We start from the raw sequence: 18,478 nt of genomic DNA, 5'->3' as shown, positions 1-18,478 counted from the left end.
AGGCAATTTACTTGACTACTTGTCAAATAAGTAGGATGACATCAGCCCATACATTTAGATTTTTGACCAAAATCATTTAAACAAAAAAATAAGGGCTGCTTGGTAGACTTTTATAACTTCGTCATGTACGGTTTGAATTTTTGGGCAACAATTTTTAAATTTGGAGTGGTTGAAATAATATAAAATTTTACAATTTATATAAAGTATTATGAAGGTTAAGATTATAATTTATTGTTTTTACTTTTAAAATAAATAAATTAATAATTATACATTAAATCAAAGAGCAAACCGATGATTCAGAAAATTTTTATCTAAATCTATTGTTAAAACGATAATTGTACTTAGGTCTAAAGTACATATCTAGTTATTTCTTTAGCTACAAATAAATAAAAATTCAACAAAATAATCAATTTAGTTTTGATTTAACATACAAGAATGAATTTGTCCTTTTTTTTATTTGAAGGGGCAAAATGTAATATGACCCCTAGTATAGGGGCTTCTATGATAATATTACCAGTGAATAGCCGGATCTTTTGATGGGTACAGTGGTTAGTTGTCCGTTAAAAAAAATTGTATAGGTAATTCCGTTAACAACTCCGTTCCAGTCCTACCCGCCATTTCAATTTAAGAGTTGCTTGTGCGTGTTAATTTCCTCCATGTCATCTTCAATTGTCATCAGTTCCGTCACACCCCAATTCTCACAGTCAAAACACTTGGAACCTTCTTTCATACCCCACTGCCATTTTCCCTTTCATTTTTAACCTTAATTTTTCCATTTCCTCCTCACTCAACTTTCAATCCTTCTTCTTTGTACATAAAAAAATTCGCAAAATCAAAAAAAATTTGAAGAAAGAAGGGAGATGGGTTTTTCAAAGGAAGAGAAGTCGAGAAGAATTTGGAGGGTATTGAAAACAGTGTTTTTCTTGATAACAATGGCGATTTCGTTCCTCGTATTTTCTGCGCCGGTTTTTCTCGTTCTAGCCGATGCCCTTTTGCCTTCGGCTTTGCTCTCTGCTTCGCTTTCGCCTTCTTATTTATCACTCCAATCCCTTTCTTCCCATTTCGATAACTATGATTTTAGATCTTCTCTCATAGATATTCCCCTCATATCCATCATCAGATCAGCTGTTATAATCTGTAAGTTCATCAATAACCCATTCCGAATTGAATATTTTTAGTGGATTTAAAAGTCAATTTACTTTACGCAAAAACCCTAATCGAATTGTAGTTTCCTTCGTGGCTATTTCATATGTGAGGTCCCTGGAAATTGAATTTTGTTTGGTCTAATTCTGAATCCAGTCCTTATACTCCTCGTACTTTTGAAATTTAGTCTCTCTGCTAGACTAATTGTTTAATTGATTTACAGGTTTTCTGGGTTTTTTTTTTTTTTTTTTTGCAGTTGTTTACAGTTTTTGTGATGGGCCAAAACTTTCGAGGGGACCATACCTGGGAATCACAATGATTTGTTCGATTTCATCGTTGGTTTTTGTTTCGATAAAAGCTTCGTTTGTGTTCGGTTCGAGAATTCCTAAAGAAGGGACGTATGTTACAGCCATGGAAACCGCTCTTTTCATTTCTTCATTGGCTTTGGCAATTGCACACATGATTGTGGCTTATAGGACAAGTTGCAGAGAAAGAAGAAAGCTCCTTGTCTACAAAATTGACATTGAAGCTGTAAGTTCACGCTATCTCTATTTCCATAAAAGTATAATTTTTTAAAAAGATCTATATTTATAAAATATTTTAATAAATTGAATTAAATTAAGGTTTGTTGATGAATTAATTAAATGAAATAGTTAAACGATATATTTATAAGCAATTAGTAAAAAAATAGTTGTTATAAAAAGATTAAATATTATAATAATATTAGGGAGTGAGAAAAAAGAAGAAGATAAATGTATAATAATAAAAGCGAGCCCAAAGTCCTACCAAAACTGTAGAAAGTAGGGAATTTTACGTTTCTAGAAACTCAATTGTTTAAGGAAAGTAAAAGATGTTATTTTCATAAATTAAATGAATGATTTTTCATTTTTATTGGCACAGATTTCAGCTTGCAAGAATGGGTTTCCAAGGTATCAAAAGATTCTCCAACAAGAAAGGGTGAAGTAAATGCAATATTACCAACACTGAAAACGATTTTCCTTTCCAAGAAACCTACCTGTTTTTGGCTCATCACATTCTTCTTTCCCACATTTCAGGTAATTATCACTTTCATGATTTTAAATTTTATTTTTATTATTTCATATCAAATTTGAGTTTAAGAATCAGATATATTCATAAGTCAAATTCATTCATTATAGGTTTTGATATTTTTTATGCAATGCTTAGGATTACTTATAGATCATTATAGTGGCAAAACTAGGGGCTGACAAGGGCTTTAACTCTTTAAAATGAAAATTTTTCTATATGACCATTTTAAAATTTTAGTAAAAATAAAAAATAAAAATTTAATTTAATCTTTTAAAATTATAAAATATAATTTATTAAAATAGTAAAATTATATTTTTCTATTGTAAAATTACGATTTAATTTTAACTCCTAATTTTTTTCTAATTTCATCTCTGCTTCCTAACTTATAAATAAAAAATGACGTGCACTTAAACCCACATTCATAGTCCATAAATAAATATAGTAGTAATGTGATAGCCATGAAACTTGATATAATTAACTCATGCATTTCTTTTTTCCTTTCTTCTTTTGCAGATTTAACCAAAACCAATCAGTCGCTTGAAAATCAAAGTGTTAACAAGCAGATCACAGCCAGCAGATACATACATATATATATATATATATATATATTATATTTTGAGGAAATGATCGAACATGCAATGATTTTGAGTGTACAGTTTGTATTACATCTGTAAATATTAATTCAAAAACAAAGGAAGAAATGGGCCAAAGGTCTTTTCCATACCCCAATTTTTTTAAAATATTTGAAAAATATTTATATTAATTATTATTTTTGGGCCAAAACACTTATTGTGAGGTTAATTATTTTCGGGTCAGAATTTGTAGCAGATATGCTATGCCAAAACTCAGACCTCTCTTCTTAAGATCATTCAAATAGGCACTGCCTTTTAGCTACAAACCCTTAATTCAAGAAACTTATGTTGTCCTCGGCAATATTGCTATCACTGATCAGAATTTCAATATTTCTATTGTGCAGGATCCATTATATGGCAAGCCATAAAGCATACTCTATTGTAATTCATTGTTAACTCATCTAAAATTTTCTTTGAAGAAGAAGACTTAGAGAAATAGAGAGAATTTAGAAAGCCATAGATACAAGACACACTGATATTTTATTGATAGGAAAACTCGATGATCCTTACAAACTGATACTATCTCCTTTTATACCTAAAGGAGAGATAACACAACAAAATAGTAAACAATGTTAAAGTAAGCATTATTATATAAAGCAAATAGTACTACATAAAGTAAACAGTACATAAAGCAACTGAGTATGAGTGACTGCTTTTAGCTGTTAGCATTTGATATTGGGCACTGTCCATGGAATCTTCACTATTTGCTGTCATATCCAAGTCTTCATCTATATCCTTATTATTATCTTGTTCTTGATGCATCTTTGAGAGACTGATTTGACTGCAATACCACGGGTATTCTTGAGACCATTCTGAGGGATTTGGGATGCTCTCATAATAATCTTGAATAGCTTTTAAGATTCCTTTGTAATAAGGTTTGTATCTTATAGGCCATGTGTCCCAAGAAGTATCAATGTCTAGAAGAGGCCATATCTCAAATGAGATAACTCTATTAAGCTGGCAAAGGAACTTTTATATGAACCTGTAGTGTATATCATATTTTCTAATATCTTCATCAAGAACTTTGTGAATCCATGCAGTAGGAAAGGATCCTAACTGAGTTGGTTTTCCCCGTTAAACCAGATATTATGGTTTGTGGAAGATGATGATCATATAATTCCCCTGATTTTCTTGATAATATTGATCAATCATGTTTAACCAATGCGTTAGAGGATGGAACCAACATAAAAAAGTGAAGAAGTTTTGATGTTGTGGTTCAATATTTCCTCTGATGGCTTTTATTAGAAAATAACGAAGATCAGAGATGAGGAATTGAATGGCTATGTGATGGAGATGAGTGAGATACCACAAGAACCATTTTAGTTCATCAGGTTGTTCCAAAAATTCAAACTTGATAAGATGGATAAAGGGATAATTAGGATGTAAACCCCATGGTCTAAGGATAAGTCCTCCAAAATTTTTAAAGACCTGAATTTGATATTCAAATATCATTTCTTTGGTCTTTAGATGAAAATTTCCTTGTTCAATAAAAGTCATAACTTCTGTGGAAATTCAAGATTAAGGTTTGAAGCAACAGGATAAGACGTAGGAAATGAAGAAGATGAAGAGGATGGTCTATACATCATAATGGGTCTGGGCTGGAAAACTCTTTTATAGGCAAAAATTTCAGTTTTGGGCCTAGAAAGCAAATCAGCAAGGACATTTTGTTTTCCTTTTATATGTCTAGTATCAAATTTAAATTGGGAAAACCATTCAGCCCATCTGAGGAGTTGAGGATGAGGGACTATTTTCTGCTTGAATTTGAGCATTTGTAGAAAAGATGACACGTCCATTTTTACAAGAAAATGATATCCCGCAAGATGAAATTTAAATTTTTCAATACCTTTTTTGACTGCAAGGATTTCCTTAAAGGTGGAATGGTAATGAATTTCTGCGTCTGAAAATCTTCCACTTTTATATCCACACAGATGTCTTTTACCATTTCTTTCTTCAAGTAGAATTGCACCCTAATATTTGTCACTGGCATCTATTTGCAAAATCCTTTTTCCATCAGAAAGAATTTGGAGTGGAGGCAAATTCTAGGTCAGCTCTTTCAACTTTTGAACGGCTTTTGTTTGATAGGAGGACCATAAGGGAGGTTCTTACTTGAGCATTTTTCTTAAGGGGTTAATATACTTAAAAACTTTAGGAATAAAATCTCTAAGATAATTAACAATCCCCAAAAATTACTGTACATGTTTAAAAGACAGGTTTTCAGATGGAAACTTGAGAAGTTCTTGAGCAATATGAGGACCTGGAGAGTATCTTCCATCTTTTAGCTCCATTCCCAGAAATTCAATTTCTGGTTTGTTTATCTGCATTTTTTTTCTGAAAGCATTATCCCATATTTGGAAATAAGGGATTTGAAATCTTCAAGAAGTTGAGCATGAGACTCTTTATCTTGGCTATAAAACAATATATCATCAATATAGACCAAAGCATTTTTCATCAAAGGATGAAAAATCTTTATCATTGCTTTCTGAAAGAGTGAAAGAGCAGTCTTTAGTCCAAACGGCATTACTTTCCACTGGAAATGTCTGTTAGGAATACAGAATCCTGTTTTTGGTCTGTCATCAGGATGTATCCCCAGTTGCCAAAATCCCACTTTGAGATAAAACTTTGAGAAAATTCTTGCCTTAGCCAAACTTAAAAAAAGTGATTTTTTTTTGGCAAAGGAAACTTGTCATCCTGAAGGAAATGGTTAAGAGGTTGATAATTTATTACCAATCTTAACTTTCCTCGGATTTGCTCAGATCTTTTATTGACATAAAAAGCTTCACATGCCCATTGGGAATCTGATGGTTCAATCAAATCTTACTGTTGTAGTTCCTTGAATTCTTGTTCTGCTAGCAATAAATGATTTGGATTCATTCCCTGATGACTCACCTTTGTTGGATTAATATATTCATTTTTCTTTAAGGGAAGGTGAATGAAGAATTCTGGGTTTTTCCATAAAGGATTTGGGCATTTTTTCAGGAATTCTGAGTGGGAATCTACACATGATTGGGTTTTTAATTCCTGAATGATTTGAAGAATCTTTTCAGATTGGAAAGAAAAGAGTTTTGGTATTTTGACAAAGGGTTGGAAAAGATTTTTAAATCTTACTCCATCTGGGAGTATTCTCAAATGCTGGGCTTTTATCTAGAGGTTAAAACCTACTACAATGTTTTTTCCAGGAAGTTTTGAGCCAAGTACTGTTGTTTTAACACAACAGTCTGGGAAGAACTGAATAGTAATAGGCTTACTAATCAGATGGGTAGCAAAGGGATGATCAGCAGCAGAATTAAAATACCTTACATGAGGTTTCCACCATTCTGAAGGTAAAACATCTGTATTCATGATAGTTTCAGCTGCTCCAGTATCTATGAAGACAATTATAGTAATGGGTTTACTATATTTGTCTAGATAGATTTTAACGGGTATCTGGGGGACTGGTATTGTGTCAACAGAAATATTCTGGACTTTGGCTTGCATCATCTGTATATTTGAATAATCTGATTCTGGCTCTAAAGATTCACTAAGGTAAGCAGGAATAGCACAAATTGTTCTGTCTGATGGTTCATCTTCAATGGAGCAGACAAACTTAATATCATCTTCTTCTTGTAATTTAATTCCTGATTGTCTTATCGTTTGTGCAATCTTCTTGGCTTGCTTTTTTTTTTTGGAAAATTTTTTGAGAAATGTCCTTTTTTATTATATGTAACACCCCGTACCCGAGACTGTTGCCGGAGTCAGACACGAGGGGTTCGCAGACTTAAATCACTTATTACACAGTCCATTTTAAATTTCCAGACGAGCTAGCTAACTGCGTCACTGTCACCTTAAAAATCATATCTCGAGTTCCAAAAGTAGAAAACCAGTTCCGTAAATTTTTCCTGAAACTAGACTCATATATCCATCTAAAAACTTTTTTCTAGAATTTTTGGTTGAGCCAATTAGTACAGTTTATTAGTTAAATTCTCCCCTGTTTCAGGGTTCGACCACACTGACCTTCAGGCATTACGACTTGGATATATCCCTGTACAGGGCTTCAATACTGATGCCGTTTGTTTCTATAGAAACTAGACTCGAAAAGGAATCTGTACATATATGGAACAACTTCTAATTATCTCTGGTTAATTTATAATGAATTTCCAAAGTCGGAACAGGGAATCTAGAAACCGTCCTGGCCCTGTTTCACGAAAACTTAAATATCTCCTAATATACTGTTCATATGATCATTTCGTTACTTTCCTATGAAAATAGATTCATCAAGGTTCGATTACATAATTTATTCACTATTTAATTCTATTCTTACTATTTTTAGTGATTTTTCACATCCACATCACTGCTGCTATCAGCATCCATTTTTAAGGTAGACTTTACCTATTACATAGTTTCCATGCCTCTTAATGAACATATACATTCAAGATGACTATAACATTATGCTCAAAACGTATATAAGCCATTTTCGCATGGCTATCCAAAATTTTACATACCAAAGTTCAAACAAAACATAATAGCCTATACATGCCGAAATGTTCTCTTAGACCAACTAGGAAGAAGATACCAAAAAGTTGCAAGCTGGTGTGATGACTTCGACGATGGTCCCGAGCACACAAAAATGAATCAAAGGAACCTAAACAAGTGACAAATAAACACACCGAATGAGTATATAACTCAGTAAGTCATAAGCATTACACTACTGTCCATCTATAAAATATCATAAAAGAAATCAAATAATGCAAGATTAGATACTCCATCCATACCGACTATGCCATAATTTCACGCACATTTATGATTACATGCTCTCAACTAGCCAAGCCTCCATTGACATCTCGTATGATATTCGATATGATATTTGATGCATCTCCACACATCATTTTATCTTCATTTAAATTATACTAATAATAGCATTTCATCTACTCCACAATAATATTATGTTCCTACTTCAAATATAATCACCACATAGGTTCAAGACTTACCAAGCTCAGTTCCAAATATAAACATAACATCTACTCGACAAAGTCGCACACTTAACGTTAATGATTATTCGAAAATATACAGTAAGTCCGCACACTTAGTGCTTAATATTCAAACCCGCACACTTAGTGCTATACAATTCAAACTTGCACACTTAGTGCTATACAATTAAACTCGCACACTTAGTGCCAATCTCATTATAGTAAACGTTTATACCCGCACACTTAGTGCCAAAATCAGCAACTCAATTCATCTCACTTCTTTTTTTTTTCACTCGATAAATTTTGTCACTTCATGCATTTATATATCATTCCATTCGGCATAAGTACATAGGTATTATGATTATTTATATCAATACAAAATATATGCTTAATAACTTACCTTGTGTTGGGTAAAACGGTTCTAACTCGGCTACTCGATGTCATTTCCTTTGCCTTTGCTTGATTCTCCTCCTTTAACTTCTTGAGCTTAATCAACAAATTAACTAGTTTAACCGTCTTGCTAAATATTTATATCAAAATATTAATGATTTCATATCATAGGAGACACATGACTAATTCTTATCTTCCTACCATATGTTTTTGAGCTATTCGACTAATAACCATATGCTATCGCCCTACTATCAATAATTCAATCACACATGCATTTATATATATATGGCCGAATGTACAAAGCTTAGACTCAACATCACCTATGCTCTTAATTTGATGGCCGAATATGCATACATATATACATGATATCAACTATACTATCATCTTTAATTCACCTAAACACAAAATTTCATCTCATGAACACTTGACCGAATTCTTCCTAACCTAGCATGGCTTCTCATATATTTATAACATCCTACAAATCCACATATACCACATTTCTACATAAATTTTCTTTTACTTTTCCACTACTTCCATTCACAACATCAAAAGCACCATACACATGTATCATTACAAAGCTTCACACTTATCATGCAAATGACATCAACACAAATCCACCTTAGCCGAAACTTAACTCATCTTCATGCCTCATCATCACAACATCAAACATCAACCAAGAAGACAACACCCATGGCCGAATATCATCTCCATCCCATAGCAAATATTTAAACCATGGGCTAGGTAGAACTCAAACTAACAACTAAAAACATGCATGAATCTCATGGACAACATCAAACATACCTTAGTCTAGCAAACTACCATAGCTGATTTTCTCAAGCTCTCCCCTTCTTCTTAGAACATTCGCCAAGGAAGAAAAATGTGAAAGGATGGACACTTTTTTTTCCTTTGTTTTCATCATATTCCTTTTTTCATTATTTTATTCTTTCTAACATAACCACTAACCCAACATGTTTGCAACATGTTTCCACTCATAGCATGGCCGGCCACCATGCTTAAATTTTGGGTAAATTGACATGCAAACCCATCATTTTCACAACATGCATTAATTGACCACTTTACATTTGCCTAGCACATTTCTAAATTTTCTCACACAAGTCCTATTTGATAAAATTCACTTGCAATTAACAAAATCCAAACATGAAATTTTCACACATGCATATGTACATATAATGAGCATCAACTATGACGGTTAATTATTTTTATGACTCGGTTTAGCGGTCCCGAAACCACTTTCCGACTAGGGTCAATTTAGGGTTGTCACATTATAGATGTAACAGCGATCAGATTTTGTTGTTCTTCTTTTCTTCTTGAGATATCTCCATTGAGGCTTTTTCTTTCTCTTCTATCTTGGAATATTTTTTGGAAAAGAATGTGTTTTGAAATGCTTCTTTTTCTTGGTGCGACAGTCACATAACTGATCTTTTGCACATTTATACTTCAGATGGGAATCATCACAGGCTTTATCAATCTTTTTGTCACCATGGAGATAATCTTTGAATATCCTTCTTCTGTTACAGATATCTTCTAAGGCAATAAAGACCTCTTGTTGAAATTCTCCCACTGTTAGTTGAAGAATGTCTTTATTCTGTCTTTGAAGAGCTTGGTTGACTGCAGCTTAAAGTGGATCTGGGAGAGATGAAAGGATGGCTGGCTTGAGATTTGGATTTAAGCCTAAAGCACAAAATAAGTTAGTCATTATTTTGAAGTGCTTTGCTAAATTCCTTTTGCTGTATGAACAACATTTTCTTTTGTAGAATTCCCTTCTCTTTAGTGTCAGCAAATCTTCAGGGTTTCTTAAAAAAATGTTGATGAATAATTCTGATTGGCTCAGCTAGGTGCATTTGATCATGTTGAGTAATAGCATTCTACCAGTCTCTCAACATTCCTGTGAATCTGGAAACAAATTCCATAAGAATGTTGTAATTGCTATCTTCGGTCAATTTGTGAGTTTCTAACCAGGAATAGAATTCCTGGATTCTATCTGGCCATCTTTCTGGTGGTAAATCATCAAGAGTGAAAGTGGTTCTTACAATGAAAGTTTTTGGCGTCTGTTTCTGAGGCACGGAAGATGATTTTGACATTTCTTGCATTTCTTCATCACTAGGTTTTTCCACTTTGGTTGTTTGGAAGGATTTCAGAAGATTTCATCTTCTATTTCTGTTTGTGTTTCTGATAAAGATTTAGATTCTTCTAGCGTGCTTGAATTTTCCCATGAATCAGTTTCAATAGTATCTGATTCTTGTCCCTAGCTTTGCAAGGCTGAAATTCTTGGGATGGTGGATTATTTATAATCCTTTAAAAAAACTGTTAAAATATTTTGGTATCCATCTTGAATCATCAGAGACTTTGAAACTTGTTTTGGGGGAGGCGATTTTGGTGGAAATTTTTCTAAAATTGGCCTTTTTCCAAGTTTCTTTTCTGTCTGATAAGCTTCACTTTCACTGGGTATCTTAGTTTCTTCAGTGACTTTTTTCTTTTTCTTCTCAGCTTCCAACTTCTTAATTTCCAGAAAAAATTCATATATACTTGGCTTAGTACGTTTTGGAAATTTTAGAAAGGTAATTTTCACTCCTTTTGTTGGAAGAGAACTTCTCTGTCTGATAGAAGGAAATAACTCAATTGTTTCTGCTCTTTGGGTTGGTTCAAGAATTTTCCTGTTTCTTGAAGAGTTTTGATCTGGTCTTTTAACTTTTGAATTTCTTTTTCTCTTTGGGCAAGATGGAAAAAGAAATCATGTCCTAGTGCTGCTGGTTCTCTTACTACTGCATCTAGCCTTTTCTGTAAAAGATGTATAAGGTCTTTAACCATTCTGGTATTATCATCTACCTTTGCTTCAATGGCTGAGATCTTTGAATTAATCTTTTTCAAGGCATGATTTTGGGCAATAACGTTTTATGTCTGCTAGTTAAGAGTGGCCTCTGCAGCACTTATTTTTGTTGGGGCACCTGAAATATCTGTCTGGATTTTTGAAGGAATCTTTGGTGCATAGGTGTAATTCTTTTCTGAATACTCTTCAAAAGGGGGAAATTCTTTATCATATGATGCGGTAGGCTGCATCATACATACAGTAGAAACTGGTTCTTGAAAAGCAAGAAAATCTGGGTTTTTCTTAACCCACTTGTTTATTTTTATGAATGCTATGAGAAAATCAATATTGGAAGCATTATTAAATTTTTAAATCAATTAAATTTTTGTAAAAATTAATATGTTTAGAATCAATTTATTATAAAAATAAGTGGCAATTTGAATTGTATTAAATTTTACCTTTTATAGACCTAATTAAATATATAAATAATGGATTTCATTATTTAATAAATTAAAATAATTAAATAAAATTTCAAAATGACATTTGTATTTGTTAATATAGATCTTTCATTTGGAAGATCTGAACTTAAGGATAAAATGAATGAATTATCAATAGACTAAATTTATTTTGGTAACATGGTTATAACCCTTTTGAAATAATAAATTTAGAACATGTATTCAATTAAATTAATTTGAAATTGGAACTAATGCTTTAATTAATTGGTGTTAAAGTAATCAAATTTTAACCACTTTCAAATATCCAATTTCCTCAATAGGTTTAAATTTATTCCACAAATTTGCCAATTATATGATTAAAAAACTTTTCTTAAATTTGTTAAATGAAATTATTTTGTAACTAAATTTACCCCGTTAATAATTCTTTGGAAAAAATTGATTAATAATCAAAAATTTTGGGAAAGTAAATTTAATTACTTCAAACAATAATTAAATAATTATTAAACATTTAATTTGGTAGGATAAAGCTATTTAATTCTTTAAGAAGCCTGTAAATAGAAAGAAGATTATTTGGTAAATTTTATTAAATGAAGGAATTTTAAATTCAAATAAAGTATAACAAATTTTTTTTAATAACAAAATAATAAATAAACTTAAAAAAATACTTTTTAATATAAAATAATTTCAAATTTTAAAAGAATACGTTTAAAGAATTACTATTAGGGAAAAATGATTTTCAAAGAAAATTTTAATTTTATTCCTTAATTAAAATGAAGGAGAAAGTGATGATTCATTTTATTTAATCTAAATTCTTTAAATTGATTTGGAGGAAATGAAAAAGAATAGAAGTTCAAATTTTATTTAAATAAATTATCATCTTAATTATTAAAAAAAGAAAGAGGTAAGTAAAATATTTCAAATTTAATTTTCTTTCAAATTTCATCTTTCCATTTTTATTATAGAAACCATATTAAATTCAAAGTTAAAGTTTTTCAATTTTACTTAAAATTCAACATGTGATTAAACCTAAAGAAAATAAAGGTATTTTAATCAAATTGATTTAAAATTTAACTTATGAAACAAATAAAGTTTTTAATATAAAAATTACAAAAAGTTATCCTAAATTAAAATAAAAATAAAATTGTTAATAAAACTTAAAATTTAATTAATTAATTATTATGAAAGTAAATATAAAAATTAAACTCTAAAAAATTCTCAATTACAAATTTTAAAGTATGTTTTAATTAAATAAAAATTAAAATTAAATAATTTTAAAAATTAAAATATTAAAATAGATTTATACTAAAAAATAAAAATTTTTAAAATTTAATAAAATAAATTTTAAGTTATTTTAAGGAAATTAAAAAAACTCAAATATAAAAATTATTTTTATTTTCAATTTATAAAAAAATTTTAAAATTAATTTTAATTTAGAAGAATTGATTTAACTTTAAAATTAAAATAGTTTAAAAAAGTTTATTTTTCTTTATTTATTTTAAATTTAAAAATAAATTTTTATTTAAAAAAAATTTATTTTATTTTTTAATTTATAAAATATTAAATTTTTTAAATTTTTTAAATTTATTTTTTTCATAATAATTAATTAAAATTAAAATCAATAATAATTGCTTATTAAAAATTAAATTTATTATTAAATTTAAAAATAATTATATAAATTATTAAATTAATTAAAATTAAATACAAAATAAATATTTTATTTTAAATTAATAAATAATTATCTTTATTTGAAGTTTTGTAAAAGTATTTTAATTATTAATTAAGATATAAAATTTTAAAATTAAAATAAAATAAATCAATTATAAATTTTGAAACTTAATCATAGAAAAGATTTATTTTAAATTTTTAAACATTTAAAATTTAAATATAAACTTAAACCCTTTTCAAACTTCAAAATTATTAGCAAATTTAATTTTAATTTAAATTTATTAATTAATATTATTTATAAAAAACTCATAAAATAAATTATTAAGCTAATTTATAATAATTTTCATATAGAAGTTTAAATATAAAAAAAAAATAAATTATAAAATTTAAATGTTAAAAAATTAATAAATAAAATAAAATATAATATAAAAATAAATTAATAAAATTTAAATTAAAAATTTCTTAAAAAAAATTATAGCTTAAAATTTAATTAAATTTTGTTTCAAACGAAAATTTATATTTAAGGCCTTGAAATTTTTAAATTTAAAAAATTAAAATTATATTTTATATACTTTAAAATTATAAAATTATATTTAAATTTAATTTTATTTAAAAAAATAAATTTTAATTTAAAAATAAAATTTATTCCTAACCAAAATTTATCAATTTGATTAATAAAATTAAAAATATTTATTCATTAAAGAAAAATTTAAATTGATTTTTAATTTAAAATTTTGAATTTTTTAATTTTTTTAACAACTTTAAAATATTAAAATTGAAATTTATTTATAAATTCATAAAATTTTTAAGTAAATTTTTTTATTCAACTCCTATTTAAAAAAAACTTTCCATTAATATATAAAAAATTAAAAAATCAATTAATATAAAAATTTAAATTTTAAAAAATTTTTTTAAATTAAATTTAATTATTAAATAAAATATTATATTAAAATATATTTTAATTAAATTTTTATTTCAATTAATATTAAAATTAGATTAAATTTAATTTTTAAGAAAATATTTACAACTAAATTCCTTATTTCAATTACCTTAATAAATATTAATCAAAATTTATTTTACATATTTTAAAAATTTTGCCTTGGTAATTATAATTTAAAGTTTATTAATTGGAGAATTAAGGGTTATAATTTTATTTTAATAAAATTAAAGTAATTAATTTTGAATTATTTAAAAATAATAATACTTAAATTTTAAAATTTCAAAATTTTTTTTTCAAAAATTTTTAATTTAAGTTTGTTAAATATTAAATTTAAATTTAAAAATATATGAAGTTGATTATAATTTTTTTTTTATTTAAAAAATATAATAATATAATTTTATAATTTATAAAAACTATAAATCTTTTAATTGTATTAGTGTTAAAACATTTATAGGTTATACAATAATTAATTCTTAACATAAATTTATTTTTAATTTACTTAATTTACTAAAATTTTTTAAAATTTAAAACAAAATATGGACCTTATACCTGAAATCCTTTATAACGTTTTAGTCAAATTTTTTTTAAAAAAATGTAATTCCAAAAAAATAAAGTTAAAGATTTAATTTAAAATTCAATGTGTCTATTCTCCCCTTTTCATCTTCAATTTTCCTTCCTACCCCCATTTCCTCAATTTTAAACCATTAACTTTTCTCCCTAAATTTCAATTTTTCTTTAATTTAAAATTCATCAATTTAAAATTTTGAATTTAAAGGAAATCAAAATTTAAAAATTAAAGATTTTCTGATAAAATGAGGATTGAATTTGTTTTCTTTAATTAATTCGTTTTTCCTTGTATTTCGCCAATTTTCTTTTGATTATTTTTAATTTCTTTTTTTTTCCCTTTCTTCTTATTTATCAACAATTTTTCCATCATAATATGATTTAAATTTTTTCAAAAACCTAATCTTAATTAGTTCAAATTCTTATATTTCGTATTAAACCTGAAATGATTTTTTTCAATTTTCATGACCAATTTCTTTAACTTCTTTAAAAGTCTTTTCATTTTTCGTTTCATTTATCCTAAATTTTTTTTAAAGTAATTTCATTTTTTTGATAAATTAGTTTTAAAAAATATTAATACAATGTTTTGTTTAAATTTTTGTTAAAAATTTTGTTTTTGATGGAAAATTAAATTGGGAATTAAATGTTTAAAGTTTTTATTTCTTTTGTTTGAATAAAATTATTTGTTAATTAGAATTCATAAAAATTAAAGATGATAAAATAAATTACCTTGAGTTGAGCCAAAGCAAGAGGGATCTGAGTCAAGAATTTGACAGCAAGAGTCATGATAGTTGAAGTAGTTTCATAGCCAGCAACAAGCAAAGCAACCATGAAATCTACAATTTGTTCATTTGAAAGTTGGTCATCTTCCCATTCCCCTCCTAATAATGCTCCCAACATATCATTCTCCCTTTCACCCTTTTCATACTCTTCTCTTCTTTCCTTTACTATCTTGCTCAATGCTTCTGCCACTTCCCTTCTTGCCTTCAAATTAATTTCATAATTTTTTAATTTAATAAAAAAATATTTGTATTCGACATTTTCGTGTATAATATGAGAAAATATCTTAATATTGTATACTCGTATCAGACACGTATTTGGATATGGAAAAAGAGATAGAGTGAGTTTGCTTACTTTGATGGCACGACGGTAGGTGGCAGAAAAGAGAGGCAAAGGAACGGTGAAAAAGCCTTCGATAACAAGAACGTATTGTTTTCTTAAACTCTCACTCCATTCACCAGGATCGAAACTCATTAGCTGCTTCACCGCTAATTCAAATGTTATCTATTAAAAAAAGAAAAAGAAAAAAAATTACAATTTATTAAAAAATTAAATAATCACTGGGTGTTGATGTGGGGTGTGGCAATGAAATGATTATGAGTCACCAACAACGCCATCCGACTAATGATTTGTTATTTCTTTTTACCTTCTTGGCCGCTTCCATGAGGAGGATACGGTCGGTCCAGGAATCCAAGTTGAGCCGGATTAACCGGTCTATGTCAACCAAAAGTTGATCTTTGATAATTGACGAGTTGGCGAAACTCATGGTCAAAGAATGCATTCTTTTGTGAAGGTTTCCTTTCATCAAAAGCAAAGAATGTTTCCCCAGCAAATTCGAAATCGAACCGGGGTAGCTACACTCGAACAGCTTCCCTTCGTTTTGTAAGATGAACCGGTTCGTCTCCGGATCAGCTGAAAACACAGTCGGCTCACCGAACACGTGGGTCGTAAACACTGAACCGTGCCGTTTCGCCCTTTCATCAATAAACGGTTCGGGGTTTTCGGTCTTGTAAGCAGATATAAGCTGTAAAGTCTCCCCGACGAAAGGTAAACCCAAGTTTCCCGGCGGTAGACGGAGGCGCCGGAGACGATAAGCACGGAGGAGGAGGAAGATGACGGCGGAGATGAGAAGGATCGAAAGATAGTGAACAAAGATAGCCATGGAAGAAGCTTTTAATTATTTTTCTTCTTTTTTTTGCTTTATCGTTTTTGAATATAAATATAAAGAGATATGGGAATTGGGAAGTTTATAAAGGAAGTGTGAGGCTTAGTTAGCAGCACACGAGGGGTATCTGTAAGAATATAAGGAAGGGGGTGAAAATGAAACATAACAAATGTTGGGGGATAAAATTGGTAAGAAACTTGTCAGCCAGGTGTAAACCATATAATTTACTTATGGACTGGGTTGCGACCTCGCGGGTAGTCCGATGTTTCCGATTATAATTTAAAAAGGTATAATTTTTATTTGACCCTCCAACTTTAAAAAAAATTATTTCACCATTCATTTAATTTTTTTAATCTCTTTTAATCCTTAAACTTGCATTATTTGTCAGATCACCCCAAAATTGATAGAAAAATTAACGTTTGTTAACTTTGCAGACATGACAAACACGTGGTTTGCCACGTGGATGCCATGTTAGCAACTAATTAATTTTTTAAAATTTTAAAAAAATTCAAAAATTATTTTAAAAAATAAAAAATAATTTAAAAAGTATAATTTTAAAAAAAATTAATTTTAAAAAATAATTAATTGCTAACATGGCATACACATGAATTATCACATTAGCAAAGTTAGCAACCATTAACTTTTTCATCTATTTTGGGGTGATTTTGACAAACAATGCAAGTTTAAGGCAGTGGCGAAGCCAGGAGGGCTGGTAGGGGCCCAACCCCCTAAAAATAAAAAATTTTACATTTAAGCCACTTTATAATTTATAAAATTTTAAGTTAGTAATGGTAAAATTGCACTTTAGCTCCCAAAATGATAAAAATTTGACTTAATCCTTTCAAAATTATGAAGATATAGGCTAGTAAAAGGGTGAAATTGTAATGTAGGACTAAAATAACATTTTTGTAATGTAAAATGGTCAAATATGTTATTATGCCTTTAAAAAGCAATAATCCAATTGAAAAATATTGACTAAATCTACAATTGTAAGCATAGTACAAAATTAATAATTGAAGTAAACCAAACATATTTAACTACTACTATTACTACTGTTTGAGTTGAGACTAAAATATCAAAATTCAAAAATATAGAGATTAAAATTGACCGATTCAAAAGCACATTGATTAAACTTAATCAAATTAAAACTTAAGGACTAAATTCGCAAATTTCATTACGCATAAGGACTAATAGTAGAATTTACCCAAAATTAAAATTTTAAGACTTAAAACAATTACTACTTTATTAGTTAATTTACGATAATGTATTAAGATTTACTACATATATCAATTAATATTTTGGCATGTAATTACACAAATTGTTGTAATTATAAATTATGGATTTATTTAAGAACAAGAGGAAAATGATGTTCTAAAACCTCATTTTCTTATTAGTCTTGTCACTATCAAATCTTATAAAACTCACCATAACTTGGATTTAAAATTTTCTTATTAGCATATATATATATATATATATATATATATATATATATTGATTTAAAATGGAAGGTAGAGTTGAATTATTCATGCAATTATATTTATAAAAAATTCCAACATCTCAATCATTCATATATATAAAATTAAGTACAATAATTTCACAAAGAGATAAGGGAAGGAAAGTATATATAAGTGCCAATTCAGAAAATCTTTTTGAGGTTGGAATTTTATTATTGTAAAAATATAATTTTATTATTTTAATAGTTTATATTTTATAGTTTTAGAGGATTAAATTAAAATTTTTTTATTTTAGAAATTAAAGTACAATTTTACTATTACTAATTTAAAATTTTATAAATTATAAAATATTAAAAGGAAAATTTTTTCATTTTAAGGAGGCGAAGCCTCTATCATTCCTTCTAACTCTAGCCCTACACATATGGAAGTTATCCATTTTTAAAAGATTTTTAATATTTATTTATCTTGATTCT

At 28.2% G+C, this 18,478-nt stretch overlaps 2 protein-coding genes and 1 long non-coding RNA gene across 4 annotated transcripts; 1 reads left to right on the top strand and 2 right to left on the bottom strand.

Annotated features, from left to right (window-relative positions):
• Positions 1-658: 658 nt before the first annotated feature.
• On the top strand, positions 659-2,973 carry LOC108485643 (uncharacterized). Of its 2 annotated transcripts, none has more exons than XM_017789496.2 (4): positions 659-1,137; positions 1,400-1,674; positions 2,044-2,198; positions 2,704-2,973. In XM_017789496.2, exons 1-3 carry the CDS (start codon positions 861-863, stop codon positions 2,107-2,109), a joined length of 618 nt encoding a protein of 205 aa, XP_017644985.1. In that variant the 5' UTR covers positions 659-860; the 3' UTR covers positions 2,110-2,198; positions 2,704-2,973. The 2 variants fall into 2 exon arrangements, with proteins under 2 accessions (XP_017644985.1, XP_052885909.1); XM_053029949.1 differs by having other exon boundaries at positions 1,367-1,674.
• Positions 2,974-7,214: 4,241 nt separating this feature from the next.
• Positions 7,215-8,218, bottom strand: LOC128294091 (uncharacterized). The gene is made up of 2 exons (XR_008284329.1): positions 8,166-8,218; positions 7,215-7,440 (listed from the first exon to the last, which is right to left on the bottom strand). It is a non-coding gene; the product is annotated as an uncharacterized LOC128294091 (long non-coding RNA).
• Positions 7,719-16,548, bottom strand: LOC108484595 (cytochrome P450 90A1-like; the record flags this gene model as incomplete). Its single annotated transcript, NM_001330051.1, is given in 6 exon segments — positions 7,719-7,725; positions 7,728-7,732; positions 7,735-7,741; positions 15,336-15,590; positions 15,741-15,890; positions 16,033-16,548. Coding segments are annotated over 6 exon segments (940 nt in total), but the record flags the coding sequence as incomplete, so codon positions are not given.
• Between the last annotated feature and the right edge of the window lie 1,930 nt (positions 16,549-18,478).

Source organism: Gossypium arboreum, chromosome 6, assembly GCF_025698485.1.
Source record: "Gossypium arboreum isolate Shixiya-1 chromosome 6, ASM2569848v2, whole genome shotgun sequence".
Lineage (NCBI taxonomy): Eukaryota > Viridiplantae > Streptophyta > Magnoliopsida > Malvales > Malvaceae > Gossypium > Gossypium arboreum.
The sequence above is the reverse complement of the archived record's forward strand: the minus strand, read 5'-3'. Positions and strand labels throughout refer to the sequence as shown.

Coding starts and splice junctions, on each gene's coding strand:
- LOC108485643 (XM_053029949.1), top strand. CDS start 861: ATGGGTTTTTCAAAGGAAGAGAAGTCGAGAAGAATTTGGAGGGTATTG. Junction 1,138..1,366: donor CAGATCAGCTGTTATAATCT/GTAAGTTCATCA, acceptor ATTGATTTACAG/GTTTTCTGGGTTTTTTTTTT. Junction 1,675..2,043: donor ACAAAATTGACATTGAAGCT/GTAAGTTCACGC, acceptor TTATTGGCACAG/ATTTCAGCTTGCAAGAATGG.